We start from the raw sequence: 25,840 nt of genomic DNA on the forward strand, positions 1-25,840 counted from the left end.
TTCCTGAGGCCGGACTACGTCCTGACTGTCCCTAGTGCTCTGCTGGCCTTGGGATGTGGCAAAGAAGTAAACAGGATACTGTCCTCCCCGCTGGGGCTCCCGGGATGAGGGGCAGGCCCCCACAGTGACCTGCACATCCCCTGAGCCCCGCCCCGCCACTGGCAAAGGCTGAGGCCACGGAACTGTCGGTGGTCACCTTGGGCAGGGACCGCGCAGCCTGGAGCAGCTTCCGCCTGTGCTGTGCATCACTGATGCCGATTTCCCGCAGGTCTTGATCTTCCATCACATTAGGCCCCTAAGAGCAGAAAGGAGAACATGAGGGCCTCCTGGACAAGGCCGCTGGCTCCCTCAGGGCGTCATGTCAGCCTGTCATGGCCCCTTACCACGTTCTTCTCCTTCGCCACAGGCACCACGAGAGAACGAGCCCCAGGGCGCCCCGCGAGGCCAGGCCAGGCAGCAAGCAGCCGCATGCAGCAGGAAGACAAACCTGCCCAGGCTGCCCGCCCAGCCCGAGCGGCTCCCAGGGCGCTGACCCGGGCTGGAGCAGGCAGGGCCGGGCACAGGCCCTCACCCACCTGGGCTGATGTGCATTTTCCTGGGAGCAGGTTTCATGACCCCCCAAGGTGAAGAACAGGAGGATTAATCCCCAGATTCCTCACAGATGTGATTTTGTGATTTAAAGCGGCAGTAACATCCACCTTGGGCCGGCGGCAGGGGCAGGCACCCAAGAAGCCTGCCTCACCCCGAGGAGGAGAGGAGTCTCAAAGTGGGGACCTGCCTGAGAGAGGAGGGGGGGCTGGGGCTCAGCCAACGTGGGGCAGTTCTCCCCAAGGGAGCAGCTGAGAGCGAAGAAGCCCAGCATGGCAGTGACGACGAGGAGAATGGCTGGTGTTTGCTGTGTTCTTGCTGAGTGACAGGGACGGAAAGCTTTTCTCTGCACCATCCCATTTCAGGCTCACAATCCTGTGTTAGGTTCTACTGGAATCCTCAATTTACAGATAAGGAAACAGACACACAGAGGTCAGAAACACGTCTGAGGTCACACATCTCATGGTGGAGCTAGGATTTGAGGCAGTCTGACTGTACTCACCACTCCTAACCCCTATCATGGTGTCTTTTATTACTCACAATGGTGTCACAAGATAGGTTTTTTCAGATTATGATACATGAAAAATCATGGGTTCTGCCCTGTCCCTCAGCCACAGTGTCCACCCCTGCCAAGGGCAACTGTTACCACTTTCCTGGACGTCCCTCCAGAGCCCAGCTGGGCACATACACACATGTGCATGCTTCATTTTCGCACAAATGTGATTGTTGTACACATTGTTCAACACCTCATTCTTAACTACTTAGTATATACAGGAGGTCACTCAGTATATGGAGACCTGTCTCTTCTTTTAAAGCTGCATAATCATCCAGATTATGGACATATTATAAATTGCTAAACCAGTTCCCCGTTGAAGGACAACTGTTTCCAATTTCTGCTTTTACAAATGGTGCTGCATGAACCTCCCTGTATGTGCATCTTTTCTATGGTGGTTATCAAGAGAGATTGCTGCCAAACCATTCTCAAGAGAGAAGAGAGCTGCAGGCATCACTCTGTCTTCGGGCTATACTACAAAGCTACAGTAATCAAAACAGTATGGCACTGGCAGACACATAGATCAGTGGAACAGAACAGAGAGCCCAGAAATAAGCCCACGCTTATACGGTCAATCTATGACAAAGGAGGCAAGAATATACAATGGGGAAAGGACAGCCTCTTCAATAAATGGTGTTCAGAAAACTGGACAGCTACCTGCAAAATAATCAAACTGGACTACTTTCTCATACCATAAAATGGATTAAAGACTTGAATGTAAGACCTGAAACTATAAAACTCCTAGAAGAAAACATAGGCAGTACACTCTGACATCAGTGTTAGCAATATTTTTTGGATCTGTCTTCTCAGGCAAGGGAAACAAAAGCAAAAATAAACAAATAGGACTATATCAAACTAAAAAGCTTCCAGACAGTGAAGGAAACTATCAACAAAATGAAAAGGCAGCCTACTGAATGGGAGAAGATATTTGCAAACAATGTATCAGATAAAGGGTTAATATCCAAAATATACAAAGAACTCATATAATCAACATAAAAAAACTAAACAACTCGATTAAAAAATGGGTAGAGGATCTGAACAGAAAATTTTCCAAAGACATACAGATGGCCAACAGACACATGAAGAGATGCTCAGTATCACTAATTGTTAGGGAAATGCAAATCAAAACCACAGTAAGATATCACTTCACAGCTGTCGGAATGGCTACTATCAAAAAGACAAGTAAGTGTTGGCAAGGATGTAGAGAAAAGGGAACTCTCGTGCACTGTTGGTGGGACTGTAAACTGGTGCACTGACAGATGAATGAATGGTGTGGTGTATACACACACACACAGGAATAGTACTCAGCCATAAAAAAGAGAATGAAATCTTAACATTTGTGACAGTGTGGATGGGGTCTAGAGGGCATTATGCTGAGTGAAATAGAGAAAGACAAATACCATATAATCTCACTTATATGTGGGCTCTAAAAAATGAAAACAGACTCATAGATACAGAGAACAAACAGGTGGTTGCCAGACGGGAACTGGGTGAGGTGGTGGGGGGAAGACATAGGTGAAGGGGATTAAGAGGTAGAAGCCTCCAGTTACAAAATAAATAAGCCATAGGGATGTAATATACAGCATAAGGAGTATGGTCAATATTATAATAACATTGTATGGGGACAGATGGTTACTATACTTATTGTGATCATTTCATAATGTATGCAAATGTCAAATCACTATGAGTACACCTGAAACTAATATAATATTGCATGTCAATTATATTTTGATTTAAATTTTTCAAAAAAGGATTAAAAAAAAGAACAGAAATCGCTTGGACAAAGGGTATGTGTATTTAGGAGTCTGACATATTTATGCTCCTATCAGTGCAGCACTGTGCAGAAGTGGCTTACCACTGCACATTTCTTATCACAAGATCATCCCGCTCATAGATGAACTCAAGCATCTTTTCACATTTTATCTACCAAGCACTTACATAGCACTTACTGCCCTCCTCCATGTTTTCCATGCTTTGCACCTGCTAAACCATTGAATAATAGGGACCACTGTTACCCCATTTTACATCTCAGGAAGCTGAGGCCCAGAGAGCATCAGTAACTTCTGGGGCAGAGTTCAGCCCGATGCTCATGTCCCCGCGGCTCTGGGCCGGGCATGCAGAGCAGCTGCAGCTCCTTTTCCAGGAATTACTCACTTTATCCTTTGCATGTTTATCTATGGAGCTGTTGGTCTCTTCTGTATTTGATTTGTAGGAATTCTTTATATAGTAAGGAAATTAACCCTTTATGAAGAGTTAGGCACGTGTCTTTCCTGTTTGTCATTGGACTATTATGCTGGCTTTGCTCATGCAGAACCTATCAGCCTGCACCTGAACACACCCACTTTTCTCATGGAGCTTCTCTAAGTTCTGTCAGCCTTAGAAAGATCTCCCCCTCCAGGATTTTTAAAACAATTCACATTTTCTTCCTGTAACTTTACAGTTTCATTTCTTTTTTTTTTTTTTTTAACATCTTTATTGGGGTATAATTGCTTTACAATGGTGTGTTAGTTTCTGCTTTATAACAAAGTGAATCAGTCATACATAAACATATGTTCCCATATGTCTTCCCTGTTGCGTCTCCCTCCCTCCCACCCTCCCCCATCCCACCCCTTACAGTTTCATTTTTTACAATCAAATCTTTAATCTATCTGGAATTAATTTTGATGTAAGTTTTACGGGTCAGGATCCACTTAATATTTTTCCCAGGCAGGCTGTCTTATTTCTTGAATGAGCTATCTTTTCCCATTGATATGAAATGACTTCTGAGGTACCCTAAATTCCTGTGTTTCCAAGACTTTTTCTGGATTTTTTATTCTATTGAGGTGGGTATTACTTATGCCCATTTTACAGATAGACAAGTTAATAACTCAGGCAAGCTCACGCAGACCACCAACTGGTGGCCTCACCTTTGTACCCAAGCTGTAGTGACTGCTGGTGTGAGAGCTTCCCCAGAGCCTGCGCATGGTGACAAAAATTTTGCCCTATTGAGGACACAAAGAGGACAAGCCATAAGCTCAAGAGACTCCAGGTGAAGATGGCTCTGAAGGCAGACTGGACTCCCTGCTCAGGCCGCACGCACAACCTTCTGCTGGGACACTAGGGAGCCCTGGGCCTGCAGAAGGTCCCCTGGGCCCTGGCACCACTCCAGGTCTGACCAGATCCCAAGTCACCCCTGAATCTAGGAGTCACCACGCTGAGTTCCTGCAGTCATTCTGGGCCCAAATCTAGGGTGTGCTGATGGGGAAAAGCAGAGAGGGGGGCTGTCTGCCCAGACTTTCTACCTGATGATGAGGACACCTCAGTGAGGACCTGACAAGTGAACCTCCAAGAGGGTGTCACTGCGGTGACATTCTGAACACCCACTGTTAACCCCAACATTTACTCAGAAGCCTTCACAAGCTTTTAGGGTAACATTAATACTGGACTGAAGGCTGACAACCAGGAAAACCAGATCCAGATGGGGACAGGACCTTCATTAAGCAGAGCCCCCAGTCAAGAGAACTGGGGACTGTATGCAGCTTTGAGGAGAAAGAGGCAAATGGAAACAAAACCAAAACAAAGGATGTGATGGAAAATCAAAGCAAACAGTTGCCACAGCACGTCCTGGGCTCAGTGCAGGGTCCTCCTGAGTTCCTGAACTTGCCACATCTACATTCTGTGGGATTAGTTTGTGTGGTGACTATAAGGTGCTCCAAATCCTCAAAGGCAAGAAACATTCTGGAAGTTACCGTATCCTCTTGACTGAGGAAGAAACCTTTACACGAGGAGGTTTATGGGGAAAAGGGACTTCTGCTTTGTCTACTTTCTACCACGCTAACGTTTACCGAGAGCTGACTATGTGCCAGGCCCTGTTCCGAGTTCCTAGTGAGTGAATAGTTAGGGAGCTCATCAAGTAGAACAGCTTATCCGCCTAAGCGAAATCTGAAACACAACTAGTTGACACTTGGCTTGGTTGGGTTCCGTCCTTGAGGGAGAGGGGGCAGGAGGGCGGGGGTTCCCAGCCACAGAGGTGGGAGCAATGCCACAACACCTCCTCCTCCTGGGTAGGTGTGTGCGTGCAGTATGTCAGCGTGTGGAAAAGCAGGCTAGGAGACGGTGCACCTGGGCTCTCCTGCTCTGGCCCCACCACGGCCCGTATCAGCCCCTGCAGGACCTGGCCTCCACCTGAGCAAAGGCCTGTATGTTCTGATGCAAGCGTGACTACTGGGCAGAGCAGCGCTAAACTGCACTCGCCTTGGAACAGGGTTTCCTCTCTCAGCAGTGGTTTCCAGACTTTCCACCTGCCCCACCCCCTCCAGCCTCATTTCCATATTCAGTATTCTCTCTCTCTCTCTCTCTCTCTCTCTCTCTCTCTCTCTCTCTCTCCCCTCACTGGCAATTTCTCCTGCCAGGAGTCATAAAAAAACAAAGGCTGAAACCTCCTCTCTTGGGGGAGAAAGAATGGGACAGAGCTACTGTCCAGGCCTGATTCTGCCTCAGGGGAAAAGCCGGGCACTGGTGCTTCCCCTGCAGCCCCTCCCTCTCCTCTCCATCTCCCAGTCCTTTCTTGGGCCTCAAGGAGCCAGGGGCTGTGAGAAGAGCTGCTCCAGACAGAGGAGGCACGGAATTGGGAGAAGTGCGTTGCTGGGGGTGGGGGCTCAACCTGGACGCTCATGAAAATGCAAATTAAGACCTTAAAACATTAAATATTAGTGGTTAGCATTAAATACAACAAAAAATTAAAACAAACTTCAATTTGAAGGATGATGTTCAAATTGAGGGAAATAAGTTCAGATATTGTGTGGCTGTGTCCCAGTCATCAAAGGTCTTAGAGAAACTTCCAGCTGTTTTTGAAAGTGCATGAGTGGAGTGACGTCTTCAGGGAGGCCATTCCGAATTGGGAATGGTAAAATGTAAACATGAGACACACAGGACACAAAGCATTTAGCTGCCGATCCGTGAGACCTCTTGCCAAGTGAATCCCATACTTGAACTTGGGAATATTTGCTAGCAGTGTTCTCCCTGATGAAATTTCTCTCCAGAAGCAACCACAGTCAGTGAGCCTAAAGGGCATTTGGCATTTCCTCAAGAGGACGTCCTCATCAGCTAGAAACACGGATCAGACTGACGCTTCCAACTACTTAATCATTTTCCTGAAGTCATGGGCTCAGTTCCCAAATGCTGTGGCAACCAGGTAGGTGTGGCACCAGCTACTTGCTCTGTATAGTCTGTCATATTTTCAAGTTTCTAACCCCATTTTTTATCTCCAAGAATGGGAAAGTGGAATGTACAGAGTGAAGGAGAATACAACGTTGGGATAAAACACTAAACTTTTTTTTGTTTTTCAAGGCAGAACACTCAATTTTCTACCTTATTTTCTAATTTTTATTTTATGGTAATATTGAAAATTGGCAAGTGTATAAATGTTAAAAACTTCTAATTGCTAAAAAGCACTGAGAAAATGGGAGCTAGCACTTAGAATAAGAAAGACAAAACTATTTTCTTAAAAAAAAAAAAAAAAGACCTTTAGAGCAGATTTCTCTAATCAAGGGAAGGAAGGGTGGGAGGATGAGGGAAGTACCAGCCTGAGTGAACTGAGCAGCCAATACTCACCACACGCATGGCTGTATTGATCTGTGGCACCTGCCTGAGCAGCTAAAGCTCCTTAAGCAGATAAGCAGCTCGGTGGGCGGGCGAGAGGCCCCCACATCTCCACCTGGGCCCGAGGCATCCTCCAGAGTCTCTGCACCAAGGGGGTAGCTCAGAGCTTCCCTGGGTCCTGGCTGTTTCAATGTGATACTTATGCTGCCTCTCTGCCTTCCAGAATTTTGTAGATTTCCACTGGGCCCTGCTTCTATCTCTCTCTCATATTAACAAAATAAATAAATAAAATTGTTTTCTGAGTAGAAAAGTTATATAAGTCTATTATAAAAAATTCTGAAAATTAATAAAGTACAAAAAAAATGTAAAAGCCACTTATAAATCCATTACCTCTGGGGGGCGGGAAACACCCCAGGGTTACCATTCTGATGAATTCTTCTAAGTGGCTTAATATTTTTTAAAAACTGAGATTGGGATCACTTCTAGCATTTCAGTGTATTTTTCTAAGCTTTTATTGTAAAAAAAAAAAAAAAAGCAAAAGTTGGGATTGTGGTATATGTATGACTTATTTAACCTGCTTTCCCACATGCTGACATACTGCGTGCACACACCTCCTCGCGACACGTAACCACCTGCTTCCACTGCACACTCTCTAGTTCCTGGGCATCCCATAATCTCACCCGCCACTGGACATTCTGGCTCCTCCTTTGCACGTAGTTTTCTACCATCCCCAGAACATGTTACTGGCCACAATGACGGAGTTGTTGTGGGCATCGTCATCTGGGGGGAGGGTCACTGAACATGGCACAGGACCCTGGCCTGAGCCAGGACTGCCTTCCCAGGCCGGGGTTGCAGTGACCACACGCGCACACTGGTGGGTGAGCCAGGAGGGAGAGGGGTGAGCACACGAGTGTTCCTCGCCCAGACCATAGCCCCAGACCCGGGCCGGCCCAGGGAGAGTGGGAAGGAGCACTGGGAAAGGGAAGAGGAAGCAAGGAGGGGCAGGGCTCTGCTGTCACTGTTGTGGCCTAAAAATCTTAATAATGATGGAAAATAGAAGCCATGCTCCCCGAAGCATCACGTGTCTACTCCTCCAGGGGCTGAGGGCTTTATGTGCCCCACACAAGGCAGCTGTGGTATAAAGGATAAGAACTGGGCTCAGATCCCCTACAAAGTCAGAACCTTAGAAACAGGAACAAAGCCACCTGCCTGTCCAGGTTAAACAGGAACCGGCGCTCATTGGCTCCTCCTGTGTTCACCTGTTCACCGCTGCCTGGCCCAGCTGACTCCCGTCTCCCTGGAACTTGGTCATAGAACTTCCCAAACTGACACCTTCCCCCAGCTCACGGGTGGCCTTATAAAAAGCTCACCAGCCTCAGTAACAGGAGCAGCTCAGGCTTGACCCACAGCCCCTGCTCTCCTAACGATCCCCACCCCTACCCGGCCCAGCCATGTCCTCAGCTGGAGAGATAGAACTCGATGGTGACAGAGAGCAACTGGTTCCAAGAAGACGAGGATGAAGTGCGAATGTTACCAGCTCCTAGTTCCAGAAGCCAGACCCCTCTCCCCTGTCAGTCTCAAGGGAAGGGTTGTCAGGGACGGCTCTCCTCCTGCGTTCAGGGAGGCAACACCCCTCGTGACCCTTGTTCTCCCAGGCAGGTCCCCAGTGTCCCCCTTCTCTTTGTACCAGGAGCAGCATCCTTCCATCCATCTGCTGCTCGTCACCCCCAAACACCTGCCTTTCTGAGGCCTCATGTGAGGTCAAGATGCCATATTCACCCCCAAATCACCAGTGCAGACTAGCCAAGCCCAGGTCAGCCAGAGTCAAAGGGCCTGGATCCGAGACCACCCAAAGCAGGCTTTAACCTCATGGATCTGAGGACAAAGCTGATTTCTGCTTCCGCTGCAGAGAAATCACCACCTTACGTTCCCACACACGGCCAAGGCCACAGTCAGTCTCGATCGTTGCTGTGTGTCACCACAGCTAACACTGTGCCCCCTTCAGAGCTTATGTGCAGAAGGAAGCAGTCAAATGAGATTCCATGGGACAGGGACAGACGGGGAGGGAGCAGAGCAACTTGCCCCAAATCATACAGGGGCGCCTGGAGGAAGCCCAGGTCTCCCGACTCTCAGCTGGTTCTCAGTGCGAGTAGTTAGAACCCCGTGTTTTTTCCTAAGGTTTGCCCCATCCAGTTTCCTTAACTGTGGCTTCAGCCAGCTGCCCGCGGGCCTGGCCCTTCCCTGAGGGTGGAAGGCAAGAACGCCTGCTGCTGGCCTGTGGTGGTGGCGGCAGCTGCAGGTCCAGAGGGCTCCGGTAGCTCCAAGCCAGTGCCAAGAGCTTACTGCGGTCTGGGTCCCACCAGCTCCTTTGCCAGCCTTTTGCAGAACAGCCCTCAACACAGAGTGGGCGGATGGAATGGTCTGCCTGACCCGACGGGCACCTCGAGTGATGCGCTGGCCTAGCCCACTGGCTCTGACTTTGAAGGATGTGCTGAGCCTGTGGCCCAGTCTCAGCATCTTCCGGTGAAAGGGGGGCATGGGGACCAGAGTGGGAGGCGAAGGCACTGCTCTGGGCCCAGGAGACCCAGCTTCCAGCCACAGCTCAGCTGTCTGCTTGAGGAGCAGCCTGGAGCCAATGACTTAATCCCAGAGTCCTGAAAGTGCTGTCCATGGACCCCAGGAGTCCACAGATGGGCTTCAAGGATGCCCGGGGACACCTGAGTTATAGCTGACATTTGACAGAGACACACGGGCCCCACTGCTCTGCCCCCTGCACCGCTGCACCTGTACACTGGTGGGGGGGGGCGTGTACTAACCAAACACAACGGACGTGCTGAGATGCCAGCACGGGACCCCCTGCTGCTGCTCACGCTGGGATATCAGCAACTGGAAGCTACATCAACAGGATGTGTTCACCAGTCCAGTTCCATCCTAAGGTGCAGTTAGTTAAATCGACAGACATGCAAATAGTTCTCAAACTCCCTTCCACTGTGAAGGGGACTGGAGAAGGCCAGAGCAGCACTGGGGGCACGTAGAGCTGGATGCTGAATAATTCCAGCCGCTGTCACTCTGAATAACTCCAGGGAGAGCAAGAGAGCACACGCGCCCGGAAAGGGGTCCAAAGGGAGCCTGGCTCTCGTCTCAAGGTTCAAGGGCCCAGCAGAGACGAGGAACCACCTCAACTCCTGGGACACTGCAGAGCTAAGTTCTTAAGTGACCACAGAATTTAGTCCGGGAGGCAGGATCCACACTTGTCTAAGAACATTCCTCTCAAAGCCTTAGCTCCACCGCCCCTCCAATGACCCGGCTGAGGGAGCTCTCCCTCTCAGGCCCTGCTACACGCTGGGGCCCAGGAACCCCTACCACACCCACACCCCACTGAGCAGTCAGCTCCCAGAGTGCTCTGCAGAGATGGGCCAGAGCTGGTGCAGAGAAGTCGAGGCGGGGAGGCAACCTGACAGCAGTGCCCGCAGCGGCCCCTTGAAGACGGGGAGGAAAGAAGACAAAGGGAGGGACATCGGAGGGTTGCGGTGAGGAGGGGGCGTGGGGAGCCAGGGCGGGAACCCAAGGGCACAGCCGGCTGCACACATGAAGCCGGCTTCCGGGGCTGAAGAGTGCGGCTAATCTGGGGAACAGGAGCAGGAAGGGAAGCTCGGGGGTCTGGGGACCTGGCTGGAAAGCTTCAGGGAAGCCAATAAAGAAGGACCTCCTTGCCAAGCTTACGCCTTTAGCTCTTGCAGGGCTCGGTCCTTTTCACCTGCCATCTCTCTCCCACTCGTGGGACCAGCTGGCACAGTCTCAGAAACAGACAGGAAAACAGGGGGAGGCTGCCTGCATGTGGCAGAAGCCTGTGAAGAAATAAATGGATGGGAGGAGCACGAGGCCTCCCCGACGCTGCCCCTAAGAGGCAGCGGGCTTGCCGGCTCAGTCTCTGTTTCCAGCCCATCCCGAACCCGCTGCCAGACTCATTTCCGCTTTCAATTTGTCCAACACCCAGCCTCGACCACCTCCCACGTGCCTGCTCTCCACTCCACCCTGCTGTCAAGCGGCACCATGACTCCCGGGAAGCTCTGCCTGGGGAGGGCACAGCCACAGGACCCCACCTCCCAGGCCCAGGGCTCAGAGACCTCGGGGCTCCCCCAGAGCATGCTTTCGAGGCTCCTCGCAGTCGGGCCCAGCCCACCTCTGCTGCCCAGTCAGGGCCCTGCCCTTCTCTGCACCTCGAGCCAGATTCCCCTCACCACAGACAGTGTGGGCCTCTCCCTGGAGTCTTTCCAAGTCCTGCAGGCCTCTACAAAACCCTCAGGACAGCAAGCAGAACCCAGGGGTTCAAAGTTGGACAGATCTGGGCTAGCGTCCCAGCTCTGCCACTTCCTGGCAGTGCCTCCACCCTCTGGGCCCCAGCGGCCCCGTCTGCGACTTGATGGACAACTGCCCCAGGGCTGGACGCCAGCTCAGTGCCCGGCAGGCGGTGAACCCTGGGTAAGCGCAGGGCCTCCTCCCTGCGGCAGCACTTAACACTCGGCCGCTCTGTTGTTACTATCGCGCTGTGTGCTACCTTCTCCCAGCTCATCTGTCAAGTTCCTTAAGGCTCCTACATTATCTGCTTTTCTGATTTCAGATCCATTCATTGTAAGAAATGAATGGAAATCATTTCTTAATGATTTTAGCAGAAAATAGCAGAAAATCTATTTCACTCCAAAAAAAAGAAAATGAAGCCACCCATAATCCCTGAGATAACTGACTGTGGAAAACATTTTGGCTCACTCCCTGCACCTCTAGATGTTTTCTTTTTTTGAAAATTAAGGTCATGTTGCACGTGGATTTTTGTGTCTCAATTTCTTCACTCAACACTCCAAGGTGAATGTTTCTCCACATCAGACAGTCTTAAAAACCTTTTTAAATGTCCACATCATACCCCAGCGTGAGAAGCACCGCCATTTACTCAATGAACACTTCCGTAAAGGGAGGGCAGGCCGAGTCCCAGATACAGAGACCTGCACCAGCACGCGTGAGCTGAAAACCTGCCAACCACAAATCACCTTCCTTCCGCGCTGATTAACTGCATTTCCTCCCTTTTCCAGAGAAAGCCCATTTCCTGTGGACAAGATTTGTGGTGAAAAATTGGAACTGGCTCTGATGCACGAGCCAGTGTGGTGAGCTGGCCGGCAGATGTGTGAGCCTGATTCCCCGTCCCTTCTCCCAGGGTCTGGGGTCAGTCCCATCAGCCTTGGGAGCGAGCACCTGGCAGACCACGCTGCCCTGCCCCTGCCCTGTGCAAATCAGAGGCCCTTTCTGCCTGCAGACAAGAGGGTGTGAATAAAGTTCAAGGTGCAATCCTTGCTGGTCCAGCTCAGTCATCACATCACAGGAGGAAGAGCCAAGAGAAAGAGGGTGTTGAGCTTAGACAAGATAGGACCCAGGAGGCCGTGATAGAGGTCTTCAATTTTCTAATGGGCTTAAGTGTGTTCTGTGTGGCCCCAAAAGGTAAACCTGGTTCAATGGACAGAAGCCACAAGGAAACAGATTTTGGCTCAATATAAAGAATGCTCTAAACCAGCCCAAGCAATGCAGAGAGTGAATGGGCTATGCCTTTGTAAGGTGGAGAAGCCTGTTACTGGGAAAACACCACGGCAGAGCTCATCTGGAGGGGATTCGGGCACAGAGGGGATGATGAGACCACACGATGTTAAAGTCCCTTCCACGTTGAGAGGGAGCTGCGCGACCCCCCTCAAATGCCCTATACTCCTCCCACAACAGCTCGGAGGAGCCCGCCACAGGGAGATTCCATAGCAGCCATCAGTTTCCAGATGTTCCTACTACATCTAGAGTCTGGATGGCTTCCTGGGAGCCACTTGTGCATCTTGTAGAAGAGTCTCCAGCGTATTTCAAAACTAAGGGAAACATTTACAGCCTATTGGAAACCAAACCACACGGGGATAATACCACAGCTAACATGATGTAAGTTATACCATATGCAAGGAGGGAATGTTTCTAAACAAAAATGCTCCCTTCTTGTGTGTTTTCTTCCTCTTTTTTCTGGTTGCTAAAACTTAATTAGCCTTGCAGTCCATCTGGCAACTTACATGCAATTACCCAGGATACTTTGCATGGCTACTCAGGCCACTCGAGGTCTGAGAACGGACAGGCTAGGCTGCGGTGTAATCAGCATTCCTTCCTGCACGGACTCCACCTGCCAGCTGCCCCTCCAGAACCGAGAGGAGAGAGAGGAACAGCTCGCACCCAGAGCAGCAGGAGAGGCCTGGAAGGCCCTGGAAGAACTGAGCTGCTGGCCTCCCTCAATGAGTGCCCTTCCCAAATAGAAACAGACGCGTTCTAACAGAGGCCCTGCATCTTGCATGGATGTTTGGCCCAGGGCCCGCCCAGCTACTTTCCGATCTGAGCACAGGGGTGACAGGGAAGCACTTTTAAAGGAGTCTTGATATTCAAGGCTTAGGAACCTTAGCCTTTCCAAACTAGCAGAAGGAGGGGTGAGAAGTCAAGAGCTCAGCCCCTACGATTCCTAAGCATAGGGAGGGGACACTCTGTGACATCCACAGCCACCCTCCCTTGCCCATCTGACGGCCAGCGCTAGGAGAGGGAAGGCCCCTCAACACCCAGCACCAAGGGCCAAGTGTCCTCACTCACTGGCTGAACCCCCACCTCCACCTTGGGTTTGTCAGCCTTCCCCATAGAACATGGTGAGCCAGGGATTAGTTTATAACAACTATAAATATACTCAGTTCAACTTAGAAAAAATTGTTATTTTAAAACCTAAGATTTTTAAAAGCTGAAAAATAACTGGCCCGAAGCTGGTTCTGGAAAGGTAGTTTGCAGCAGCCTTCGCTGTCTGCCCTGAGGATGGAGACGGCCCAGGTGAAGTGAGCGGTCCCAGTCAGGGTCCCCCTGGGATCCCCAGGCCAGCTCCCTGGGTGGCCCTCTACTCAGGAGGCACCCAATGCCACCTTGTTGGTGAGAAGCCCACAGAGACCCACTCTGGACAGGAGAGGGCGGGGGAGCTCTGGGCTGACCGACCACCGCCCCTCAACCATGGCAGCGAGGGAGCTGGGGGGTCAGAGGTCTGCTTCAGGGATTGAAGGCAACTCAGCATCCACTCGGGACTGTGTTCCGGGAATTGTCAGAGTGGGGGATAGGCCCACCAGGAATCAAGGAGGAGCCTCAAACCAGCTCCTGACATAACACGTGCAACAGGGCGACTTAAAGCGTATGAATGGTTCCATTCCCACTCCCCTCATCCTCGAGTAAGAAAGTGGCCATGCAGAACGGTGGTTAGAGCAGGATCCCCGGACCCAGGTGCCAGGCGCACGTTTCTACCCCACCAATTCCCAGAGCTGTGGGTGTGAGTGAGACACTCCACTGCTCTGCATCTCAGGGCTACTGGGAGAGTCAATGAGTGGATACATGCAAACCACTGTCCCACAACTGCCCGCACACAGAGCACTAACAAGACGTGTCAGCTCTGTCGTCACCACTGCACTCAACACCTGCCCTGGGGCAGCCGGGGCTGCCTGGGAGCCGGAGCCAAAGCCCGGACCCAACCCATGAGGACATCTCGGGAGGGCTTCCAGGAGAGGGATGGTCACGGGCAGCCCACCCTGAGCTGCTTGCTGGACTGACACAGGGGGCACTGGATCCAGAGCCCAGGGTCCCAGCCAGGCCCCTACTCCACAGGGAGCCTGAGAAAAGACACTGGGTTTTTTTCTTTTTCTCTGAGCCGTTGTGCTCTGCAAGAAGAGCGCGCAAAGTTATAGCTCAGAAAAGGAAGCAATCCCTCCCACCCCCAGCTCAGCCTCTCGTCTGGGCCACCTCTGAGGCCATGGCCCCGCCAGACACTCAGCCTTCCTGAGGGAGACCAGGCTCCCGGCTTCAGTGACTCTGGGCTCCACGGCATAGTTTCGGGGAACAAAGGGAACTTCTGGTGTCCGGCTGAGATAGGAAGGGGAGTTGCCAGGGGGACCCGGCTGTCCCGTGCACCTCAATTCTCGGAGCCACCCACTGCCTGGTGTCTGAAAGAGAGCCGGGATGGGGCCAATGGGTGCATCAGAGACACGCCTTCTTGGACGCAAACTTGCAGAGCTCTCCCCACAGGGCCGTGTCCGGAGCGGAGCTGAGGAAGCAGGCGACACTCAGCTGAGCGCCCCGGGTTTAAGCCATGCAGCGCCCTCTTCCCCGAGACAAAGATCTACGTACAGTTTCCAACTCTAGCACGGCCTGGGCAGCAGGGAGCGTCTCCCCCGGGGCCTGGACACTCACCAGGAAGCGGACATCGTCAAAGCCATTGAGAAGCAGCCTGCTCTCATACTGCTGCAGCCCCACGGCCTCCAGCCACTCCCCGACGCTCTGCTCCGGCGGCCGCGAACCTGACGAGAGAGGAATCGGCAGACGCTTGAAAAGGGAAAAACCATTGAGGCGGTAGCAGCGGCACTCAGAGGAAGACAGATGGCACTGCCACATCATAGTCATTACCATAAAGCAGCCACACTCCGTACTAGAGGAGGGAGAGCGGTGGCCCCGCGGCCCCTCCTCAGTGGGTGCACCAAGGGCACCGGGCGGCCACGGCCCACTCACGCACCCCCCTGGGTCCTGCTGCTCCGGGGCCTTGCAGCACCTGCACGGCCGCTGCCCAGGGATCAGGGGAGCCAAGCCCCAACGCTCTCCGGGGTCGGCGCTCGTCCGCCTCCTCGGAGGTATTTCAGAAAGTCTGTCCCCACGGGCACCAGAAGGGGCCAGGGACGAGGGACAAGTCCCGCGACCTTGCAGCACAGGCCAGTCAGGTGCGAGCGCGCCTCTTCATGCAGTGGAGGGACACAGGCACAGCGACCACAGCGAGGACTCCGTTCACGGTCACGGGGAGCCAGCGCATGCAACACAAGCAGCAGGAACCCGGCACGGGGAGAAAGGAGACTTTTACTTGTCTTTCCCCAGCAGTCCCGGAACAAGCAAACCATGGCCACCGGCACTTCGTGCTCAGAGGCTCAAGCCGGCGCGGTGCGTGCGGGAGGGCGCGCGCGCGCGCGCATGGGCCGGAGCTCCGGCCGGGAGCCGGGTCCCCAGCTAGACTCCGACTGCCGGCGAGCGGGGCGTCTCCCCGGCCAGGCCGCTGTCCACGGGGCCGCCTTCCCGGGCGGGGCTGTGTGGCGGGGGCTGGGCGTTCATCTTCCTCTTCCGACGGTGGCTGGCTGCTCCCGTGACTGGCCTGCCTGCTCGGCTGGAAAGCAGGCGGGCAGATCCAGTTCTTGGCTAAAGAAGACAAAGCCCAGCCCAATAAAGGAGAGAGAAAGGAAGCGGTCCTTCGTCAGCTGAGCTGTGGTGGCTCAAGTCTATTCCCATTCTGCGCTGCTCTCTCTTTGGCTGAGTGATAAAGACAGCAACTGTCTTCCCAGGGTCTCCGGAGCTTGCTGTCCTCCTCTGAGGATGAGCAGGGAGGGGAGGAGATGCATTTGCTTCCCTCCTCAGGTAGGACAGGGGAGCATGCTGGTGCAGGGAGGAAAAAAGTTCAGCCCTTCCGGGCAGACCTTGGATGTTCTGAGCCTTAACCCCACCTACTTCTCCAGTTCTCGTGGGCAAGAACAGATAAAAGAAGAAAAAAGGAAAAAGGGGAGAAGAGGTGCAAGGAAGGAAAAAGAAGAACCAACTATAAAAACATCACCTCCGGAGAACTCCTGACACGGTGAAAGTCATTATGCTGTTCCCGGCACTTTCTGCCCCTTGAGGCAGGCCAAGGCCAAGTGGCTTGGTTGTCTAGGAGACCCTGGTGACCCACTGTCCCAGGTTCCCCCTCTCCTCTGTCCTCTGCTGAACAGATGGTGGTCAGGGTCCCAATGCACACTGCAGCAGCACTGCGAGATGCCGAGTCTGGGGGCTGCTTGAGCTCCCCTGCCCTGGAGTGGGGCCGTCTGCTCCAGGAACCTAAGTGGTGGGCTCTTGTATGCCCTTGATGTCAAGTGTCCCCCGGCTGCTGATTCATTCCTGCTCGTAATCCCCCGGCTGGGCAGCCGTGGTCCGGCCTGCTGCTGGTGGATGTGTGCGTGTCCAGAACCGCAGCAGAATGCTTTGTCTAAAGGCTCCTGGGCTCTCACGCTGCCTGCTGCCGGCTCCACAGTCCTTGCTCGCTCTCATAACGTCTGGCCCTCCCCCCCTCCTCCCCTGCCCACCCTCCTCCCTTCCACACTCAGGAAAATACATCAGGGAACGGACATCGCAGCAGAAGCTGCTGCTTCTGCCACCGAGGGAGAAGGAGACAGCAGCACCAGCATCGGAGCAAAAGGACAGATTTTCCAATATCTGCTGTTGCCTAATACACACGCGTACAAAAGGCAGAGATGGCCAAACTTTACCTCCAGCTCCAGGGGCTGGAAACAGCTTATCAGAGAGAATAGAGAAGGAACAGTTCTGTAGTTTTGGCCGATAGTTTCTAGGACAGCCAGAGAGGGGACAGAGGAGGGACACTGTCCTGAGGGCACAGCCCACGGGTTAAGTGACCCCCGCCCCCACTTCAGGAATGATTGTGCCTCTGCCAGGCAGATAAGCGGCGCAGTATCACAAAAACAGATGACAAAATAAGGACATTACAACTAATAGTCCTCAGGTGAGCGCCCCAAACAACTTGGGAAGAGACTTCTCTCCAGGCCGTCAGAGCCCAGCAGAGAAGTGCCAGGCCCAGGGCAGGCCATTCACTCTCTGGCGGAGGAAGACATGGGAGGAGAGGTACCAAGGACAAGGGGAAACCAGGACCAAACCCCCAGTACAGCTGAGGAGACAAAAACGGTAACATGTACAGAGACACAAACCCAGGGACCACGTGTCACCCTGTAAACTGTTGGTGGCCCTGGTGAAGAAGGGGCTCTGTGTGCTGGGAGATCAGGCCCCTAAAGGAGCCTGCGTTTAACAGCTACTCAACAGCTAAACGGCTGGCTTCAGCAAGAGACAACCAAGCGTTCTCTTCTGCTGGCTAGAAAGAACAGGTCTTTGATGACAGCAGCCAGAGTGGCCCAGGCCAGGGGGAAGGCGCGCCCTCCCTGGACTCCAGACAGTGGGATGAGTTGTAAAACATGCTTGTTGAGGATACGGGTAACCAGCTCCAGAGCTGGCCACTAGGAGGCCCACAGCCCAAAAGAGGAGTGAGATTCAAGTGCCATACTGGGGCACTTCAGGACACAACCCTCTGCAAAACCAGTCACACCAGGCAATCCCATGCTTAGTTAAGGGCTGCTGGCTGGCACGCCTGCTCCTCCTCCCAGGATGGCAACCCCACAGCCCAGGCCTCTTCTCCTAGATCCAGAAGCCCAAGGACAACGTGAACTCTGACAATGATCATTCAGAATAAACAAGAAATCTGCTCTGGTCTGAGCGGAAGGCTGGTGTTCCCCGAGGTCCTGGGGAGAGCCCCCTCCTGACCCATCAGACAGAAGACAGAGGTCACAGGCAGGCCTGAGCCCACACTCTCCATCCTTCACAGCCTGGCCACCATGCGGATACTGCGAGCTGGGACTCTGCAGCACGGGTGGACGCACCCTCTGCTCATGGCCACCTTCCTGTGCCCGCCCTCGACTTTCCTAAGCTGGGGTATGGAGGATGGCTCAACTCAATGCTGCTAAAACTGTGTGTTGGGATCCAGAAACCTAGGGGGGTAGCTGGACCAACTCCTGCCATTCACATGAGTTCATGGGGGGCGAGAATTGGAAAGTGGGGCCCACAGGGCAAGGAAAGGGCTCAGTGTCACCAGCTCCAAGAAGAAGGGCTCTTCCAGAAGAGTGTTTTCCAGAAGGGCTGCCACATCTCCTGCTTTATCAAAGCCAGGAGGTAATGGCCTGATTCTGCCCCAATCTCTCAAGCACATGCAACTGATGTAGGCTCCTCAGATGCAGAGGGGTACAGGGAAGCAGAGCGCAGCCTCACAAAAGCTGACTGCATCAGACCCATACCTGCTGCCCCTAAAGCACATGGCAACAGTGTTCGTCTCAGTCCTGAACATCTATTCCCAACAAACACACGCTCTTGGTAAAAGCCTGCAAACCACAACAGAAGGAAAGCTCCCCGGACTGCGTGTAGGCAAGTGCCTGGAAAGACAGCCACAAACTCTTAGCCAGAAGAGCCACTTGTGCAGACCCTCAGCATGATCCAAGACTGGCAAAGATGAGCCCAACCCAACCGGACCCTCTCTGCTAGAGCCCAGGGAAACAGGGCTGAAGGAGGGTGTCTCCAGGAACACAGTGGGAAAAAGCGTGGAGGGAGACAAGGTAGGGGGGCAGACGCCCCTCCTCTCCAGGTTTGTCGATATGAGAAAGTAATCACTTCCTGGAGAAAAATGAGCATAACTACTATTTACTGAGTACCTCTTTAGCTCAAGTGTTTGTATATATTACTCACTCTTAACAAACATAAGAGAGAAGTACGATATCCAAATGTTGTAGATGGGAAACTGCGGGCTCGGAGGGAGTAAGCGACTCGCCCTGGACACACAGGTATCTAGAATCAGGATGTGAACCAGGGCTGCGGCTCCAGAGCCCATGCTCTCTCCACAAGCCCCATGGCCTCAGCAGCAACTTTATCCCTGACGTGCATACTTGCCCCCATCCCTCAGACTTCCTGCCAGGGCCAGAGGCCCATGGAGGAACTAGAGGTGTCACTCAGGGCTTACAGGTCAACCCTGGATGGAGCCTCCTAAGTGAACAAGGAAGCCACCCCTTCAGGGCAGAGAGGCACTTCCCCAATAAGGGGAAGAGGCCAGGGTCCCAAGCTGCTTTCAGCCCAGATGCACTGGTGGCAGTTCCGTCTTCAGATGCTTGGGGGAGGGGGTGCAACAGGTGCTCTGGGATGCACCTTTAAGATGTCACCTCACCTGAGCAAGTAACACAACCATAATTCTATTACCAAGAAAAACAGCTCAGGTATGGCCTCCCTAGTTCCTTTGTTTCAAACAAAGGAAATGGAGGCAGGCCTCACCTGTAGGGCTTTGAGATGAAAAGAATACCCCAAGTAACAGTGATCTGAAGTAAAAATGATGAGTGTCTAAGTAAATGGAAAAGTGGAGAAACAGACACAAGGAGGAAACAGCAGAGCCAACCCTTCCAGGCGATGCAGGCTGAACAGTCCAACCCAGCGCTCTGCCGCTGCCATGGATCAGGTGAACGAAAGCCACGTGCCCATGAAGAGGTAGTGCCAGAGCCGCCTGGGAAGCTGGGAGACCAACACGAGGAGCACTCCACATTAAGCCAATCAGAGAAAGCCTACATTTATGAAAACAACGATGAATAAGTGACAATCGTTCACTTTTTATAAAAGGGCTTCCTAATAGACAGCCTAAAATTCAATTTGTATATTTTCCCCTCCACTATGTAAAAGGAGTCATGGCTCCTAAAGTAAGAGCTAGATGGGCTGTGTGGACACATGAGATTCCAAATTGTAAGAGAGTGACGTGGTCTGAGGCTGACTTCTCTCACCCCCCAAATGTCTGTCTTCTGCGTCAGAGAAAAACCTGAGCTAGAAGGGACCCAGAGGGTGGTGCTCCATGGGGAAAACGGCTGCTTGGTACCATACCTGAGATCTTCTGCTGTTCCTGAGAAAAGTCGATCCCTTCTCCAATAGAGCTCATGATCTTCTCAATCTGAGATGGAAGAAAAGAGGAACAAAAAGGAAAGGCTGTCAGGCTCGAGTCAAACATCGCCAGCTCACCGTCAGCGCGCACACCAGGGTAGGCCTCCGGGTCTCTTCCAGACGATTCCAAGGTCCAGCACCAACCTGCAAGGTTTCAGAGCTCACGGTGCTCCGATCAAGAAAGGCTCTTCTCTGGCCACAGCCCTGTAGGGTCTAAAGACGAGCTCTGAAGGGAGTGAGCGGGTAACAATCGGAGCTCAGCTGCTAGAAACGCCCAAGAGCCTCCCTTCCAAGGCAATTTATATGTCAGTCCCCCCACCCTCCAGCTCTTTCAGACCCAGCGGAAACTGGGCAGAGGGTGCAAGAGCAGGCCAGTGCTGGCACCCTTCACTGCTCATGCCAGAATCTAAATTCCATGAGGGCAGAGGCTTTGCCAGCTTTGTTCCATGCTATACCCCCAGCGCCTAGAGCAGTGCCTGGCAATTCGTAAGCATTCAACAGATAATTGCTATTGCATGACTGCCAGCTCTGAGGGGTGGAGACATTTTCTAGAGCACCTGAATGGGCACATAACGCTGAATGGAGGATCATTTGATCCCTGGAGGCCGTCAGTCCTGGATGCAGCTCTGCATTCAGGGGAGAAGAGGTGCAGATACTTGTCCTTCCTCTAGACCACAGCAGAGAGAGCTGGTCTCAAAGCATCCAAATGTCTCCAGCATTGCCCCCTGTATGGACCACCTGTCCCAGCCATCTGGCTTTGGTCACCCTGGGCCAGATCTAAGCCCCCTGCTCCCGGAAACCTGGCTAGGGGCAGGCCCAGACAGCGAGGAGGAGCCCCCCCTCAACCCCAATTGGGTTGCAGTGGTAATGAGCTCATTCACTGCTCTTTTTCCAAAGAAAGGAAAAGAGGACCTTTTGTACCAGGGCTTGGATGTTTCTTCCTCTAAGTGAAAGTAAGGAGCCTCAGGTCTGACAGTCAGAAAAATAACAGCTCTCCAGCCAGCCTCCAGCTGGCAGGCAAAGGCAGCACTTTTGACACCCGGCAGAACAACACAGGGTAAGCACCACCTCTCCCCTGGCAGCCAGGAGCACAGGAAGGTCTTTTCCTCTAGCAGTCACCTAACTGCTTGTTAATGCATACTGCGAACTCCATCCCTGAGCTCAGCAAAAGCAAAGGAAACAACACATCTGACCCGTGCAGCAAACGGAGGGTGTGCCTCGACTTATCGGCCGGCAGCCCAGAGGCCGGCATCAGAAGCAGGCAGTGCCTCGGCAGGTCTGCAGTGTCCCTTAAAGAAAAGGCCCCCCTCCCTCCAGCCCTCTCCAGAGCATCCCTTTCTCTGGCCCTGCCCATTTCAGGTGCAACATGGCAACGACCCAGCCAGCCAGGAGGGTACTTCTCCCCCACCCCCGCAACGCCGCAGTGCTGCATCCATAAAATTGGGGGTGGATACTGCCTCCCATAAAGGACTGTGTGGATTAAAAGTATCATGTACATAGGCATCTGGCCAAAGACCTGGCTCATAGTAGATGCTCAATAAAAGGTTAGCTTGTTTCCCACTTCCCCTCTGTTGTCCACAGTGCTCCGACCTAGTAAAACTTATTTTTAAAGTTTTAAAACATATTTTTACTTATATTTATTTTTTGACAATACATCCACACGATTCAAAACTCAAAACAGGCAAAAGGTTATTCAGAGAAAAGTCTCCTTCCTACTCCCGTCTCCCAGCTGCCTATAGTTCTTCTCTCTGGAGGCAACCAGTATAACCAGTTTCTCAAGTATCCCTCAGATCTATTTGCAATTAAGCAAATATATGAATGTATTCCACCACCCCGCATACTGATATGCTGTTCTGCATCTTGGTTTTTCCACTTAATAATGCATCTTGGAGTTCTTGCCACAGTTCATAAAGAACATCTTTTTTTTTTTTTAATGGATGAGGTATAGTCATCCCGTGTAAGGCTATATGATAATTTATTGAACCAGTCTTCGGACAGGCACGTGTGGAGTTTCCAATCTTTTCTCATTCTAAACAGTGCTACAATGAATACTGTTTCACATACATCTTTGAACCCAGGTGCAAGGATATCTCTAAGATATCCTAGTGATCTCTTGGAGTCCTTCCAGGCACAGAATCTTGAGTTAGCAGCAGGGACCTCACAGGTCATATAATCCCAACTCCCATGCCATGTCCAGTTCTGCTAAAGACCTTCCAGAGATGGGGCACTTGCTAACTCTCCCAGTCAGTTCACCCTATTTGCATAAAGCGCCAAGTTATAACGTTTGTCTTTCTACAGATTTAAACATTTTTTCTAACTTCATCTCCTCTTCCACAGGAAAGGCTTAGGGATATATGAAGACAGCTCTTACCTTCCAGATAAACTCTCCCCCACCACCAGGCTGCAAGGCCCAACCTGGCATTAAATGACACATCAGTCATTACATTCAGATTTCAGAAGCCTCAAAGCTGGGCAACGAGCAGGCACTCCACAGGTATCTGTTGGTGTGCCTTCTTTTTCTTTTCTGCATTTACAGGAGAAAAGTAGGGTGCTTAAGGTGAGGAAACGTTTTCTTACATGGGGGGTTGGGTCCTTATCCCTGGAATGGCTCTACCAGCCTTTGGATGCCTCCTCCAGGCCAAAGTGGGTAAATGTGGGAGAATCACCACTGCAAGCACCAGGACAGATGGAATCAAGCATGTTTTATCTGCCATTCTTCCCCCTGGGCCTGGCTCATGGTAAAAGAGGCAACTGACAGACAGACAGACAAAGAGCAGTTTACATTTACTTAGAGCCAACAACGAAAAGCTGTTTTCCCAAGGCCACACAGAGTGTCAGGGTGGGAAAAACTGAAATGGAAGGTGACTCCAAGGTGTCTTTTGAAATAAAGTCAAGCCCTACATTATATATTTCATTATCATCATAATCACCTAACACCCAAAGCCCTGGCTGGCCTGTCCAATCAGGATCTCCTGGCTGCTCAACCCATGACATTTTGCCAAAGGACCTTTGGAAGTCAGAGTGAGCAGGGTTGGACACGCTGCTGCTCCTCTGCTGCTGCTGCTTCTCTGCTCCGTTCCCTGCTTGCCCCAGGGGTCACCCTCAGGTGAAGAGCTCAGCTGCCACAGCCCCCTGGGTGCTTCAGCCTGCAGGCCAGCTGGGAACTGCTAGCCGGGGAACTCTCAGAACCAATGTCATCCAAACTAGAAAGTGTGTTTTGTTTTCTGTGAACGGCAGTAGCCAAGTCCAGCTGAGAAGATTCTAGTTTATAGAGGAACTGAGAGCTCTCCAACAGCTTGCAACCCAGGACTCCTTCCAGCCTTGGTGGAAGCACAGGGCTAGGAGGGAAGTGGCGGTGAAGCGGGCCTGTGCGGGCAGAGACTGGCAGGTCCCCACCCAGCCCCTTAGCCAGTCCGTGGACACAGGGAGGAGTGGGACCTCATCACCTCCCCCTGCCACACCCCGGGGGCCCAGAACCAGCGAAGGGGGAATATGGTCATTTCAGTCTAGACACAGAGGAGCGGTCATAGGAGACAGATACCGTTCTGATCTACACACTTCGTGTAATTTAACCATTTAGGCTTGAGTTAAAAAACAATTTGATTAGGCTGCTTTCCCAGAAACATTCTGCATCTCAGGGGAATGTCAGGGGAAGATGCAGGTGGAATGTAGCAGAAGGGAACAGTTCAACATTCTCTTCTTCTTCTGTTGTTTGGGATCCATGACATTTTTGGAGAGAGATGGGAAATGGCCATGCTTTAATACTGCACTTCAGGACTTCCCTGACGGTCCAGTGGTTGAGACTTTGCCTTCCAATGCAGGGGGTGCGGGCTGGATCCTGGTAGGCGAGCTGGGGTCCTGCATGCCTCGGGGCCAAAAAACCACAGAACAGAAGCAGTATTGTGGCAAATTCAATAAAGACTTTAAAAAATGGTCCACATCAAAAAATCTTTAAAAAAAAAAATACTGTGCTTCACATGAACTCTATAGAGAGCTCAGCTCACATTTGTGTTTAGTAAAGTAAATCCTGAAAGTTATCACCATAATGGACTCATCTATTCAAAAAATGCTTGGAAATATTCCATTTTCAGCAAGTATTCAGAATTATTCCATTCAGACTTTTTTTTTCCCCCCTACCAGGGCTGTATAAAATGTGTTCCCTGTATGGCTAAAAACAGAACCAAAACCAAACACTAGGAATCCTGCCACTAAGGCCCTCTCCCATCTGCTTGTTAGGAACACAGGATCCCGGATGCCCACAGGCTGGCAATGGGAAGTGACATTCTATATCCAGAGAGGCTCCACTCCGGTCACCATAACCTGGCTGCCAGGAGCAACTCAGATCATACTAGGCTTTTCCATGGACACTGGGAGTCACAGGGGCAGGGGGGAGAAGACAGCTGCTGTGCGGAGAAATACCTCCCTAGGTTCTGATGGGTCTTCTGTGCCCCAGGAAGTGTGCTGGATAAAGGCGGTCCAAGGAGAACCACAGCCTCGGTGCAACATGGCTCTGAGGCCCGTGGGGAGCCTCCCTCCTAGCAGGTGGCACGAGTGAGAAGCAATGGGCATTTTCAGGGGCTCTCACTGCAAAAACATCAGGGGAACAGGAATCAGTCTGGTCATAAGCTGAGGCCTGAGAGGAGAAAGGGAAAGAGATTGCCTTTCTCCAACCTTCTTTTGCGGCAAATGGGAACCTGAAGGGAGATGTTTCTGGAATTGATTGGCAACTGAATTTGGTGCCTGACGTCAGACACTCTCCCCCACCCCCTTTTGCTGCCTGCGGAGCTATCAGCCCCCGAGGACCCTGCCACCAGATGGAAAACACACCAGTCCCGTTGGGCCTGTACCACCAGGGCTGGAGACACCATCTATCTCTCCTTCTCTACCCCCAACAATTAATACTTTACTGGCCCAGAAACACACTGTGCTTGCACTGTAACTTCCCAATTAGCTGTTTTATGGTGTGTCCCAGAGACACTATAGGACCAATAAAGGTAAGATCCCCGTTTCATACTGTTTCTTTAAGAGGCCACATGGTGACTTGCACAGAGCTGGCACGTGGAGGGGCCGGGTAACAAACAAGTTACCATTTGTTAAATGCCCAGGCCAGGCTAGTCACCTCACTGATACAGTAAGAGGGGAAAGGTAGCCAACACTCTCAACCCCAGTCTGGATTCTCTAACACCCCTTCCCTCCTCATTTTTATCTTTTTCCAACCTCCCTGGGTTGCTGGCACAGTGACCTCACCCCCCACGACTACCAGCTGGCCCTTTCTCTCAACAGTCCCTCAGAGCCTCGACTCACTGCCAAGAAAACGTGTCATCCCATTTTTCAGGTGAGGATGCTGAAGCACTACCCCACAGCTAGACGCCCAGCAGCCCGCTGATGGCACTGCTCTCAGTGGGGGTGCCGAGCCTGCCCTCTGGCGGGGACCAGGGAGGCAGACCCTCTCCCCCCGCCGGGGCCAGACAGCCCGGCTTGGACAGCGCCCCCCATTCCCAG

At 52.1% G+C, this 25,840-nt stretch overlaps 1 protein-coding gene across 15 annotated transcripts in view; it reads right to left on the reverse strand.

Moving 5' to 3' along the window:
* The window catches only part of ANKS1A (ankyrin repeat and sterile alpha motif domain containing 1A), a 188,735-nt gene that overhangs the window by 10,872 nt on the left and 152,023 nt on the right, over window positions 1–25,840 (reverse strand). For 7 of the 15 annotated variants that reach the window (XM_067753230.1, XM_067753229.1, XM_067753232.1 and 4 more), the window contains 3 exons: window positions 20,282–20,348; window positions 14,933–15,102; window positions 197–295 (listed from right to left, as the gene is read on the reverse strand). In XM_067753230.1, coding sequence (XP_067609331.1) covers window positions 197–295; window positions 14,933–15,102; window positions 20,282–20,348 — 336 coding nt within the window. Of the gene's footprint in view, window positions 1–196; window positions 296–14,932; window positions 15,103–15,208; window positions 15,633–15,653; window positions 16,871–20,281; window positions 20,349–20,482; window positions 20,505–25,840 lie in introns of those variants that run through there. The other 8 variants (XM_067753236.1, XM_067753234.1, XM_067753233.1 and 5 more) reach the window with 5 other exon arrangements.

The sequence above is a fragment of the Pseudorca crassidens genome, chromosome 10, assembly GCF_039906515.1.
Source record: "Pseudorca crassidens isolate mPseCra1 chromosome 10, mPseCra1.hap1, whole genome shotgun sequence".
Taxonomy (NCBI): Eukaryota; Metazoa; Chordata; class Mammalia; order Artiodactyla; family Delphinidae; genus Pseudorca; species Pseudorca crassidens.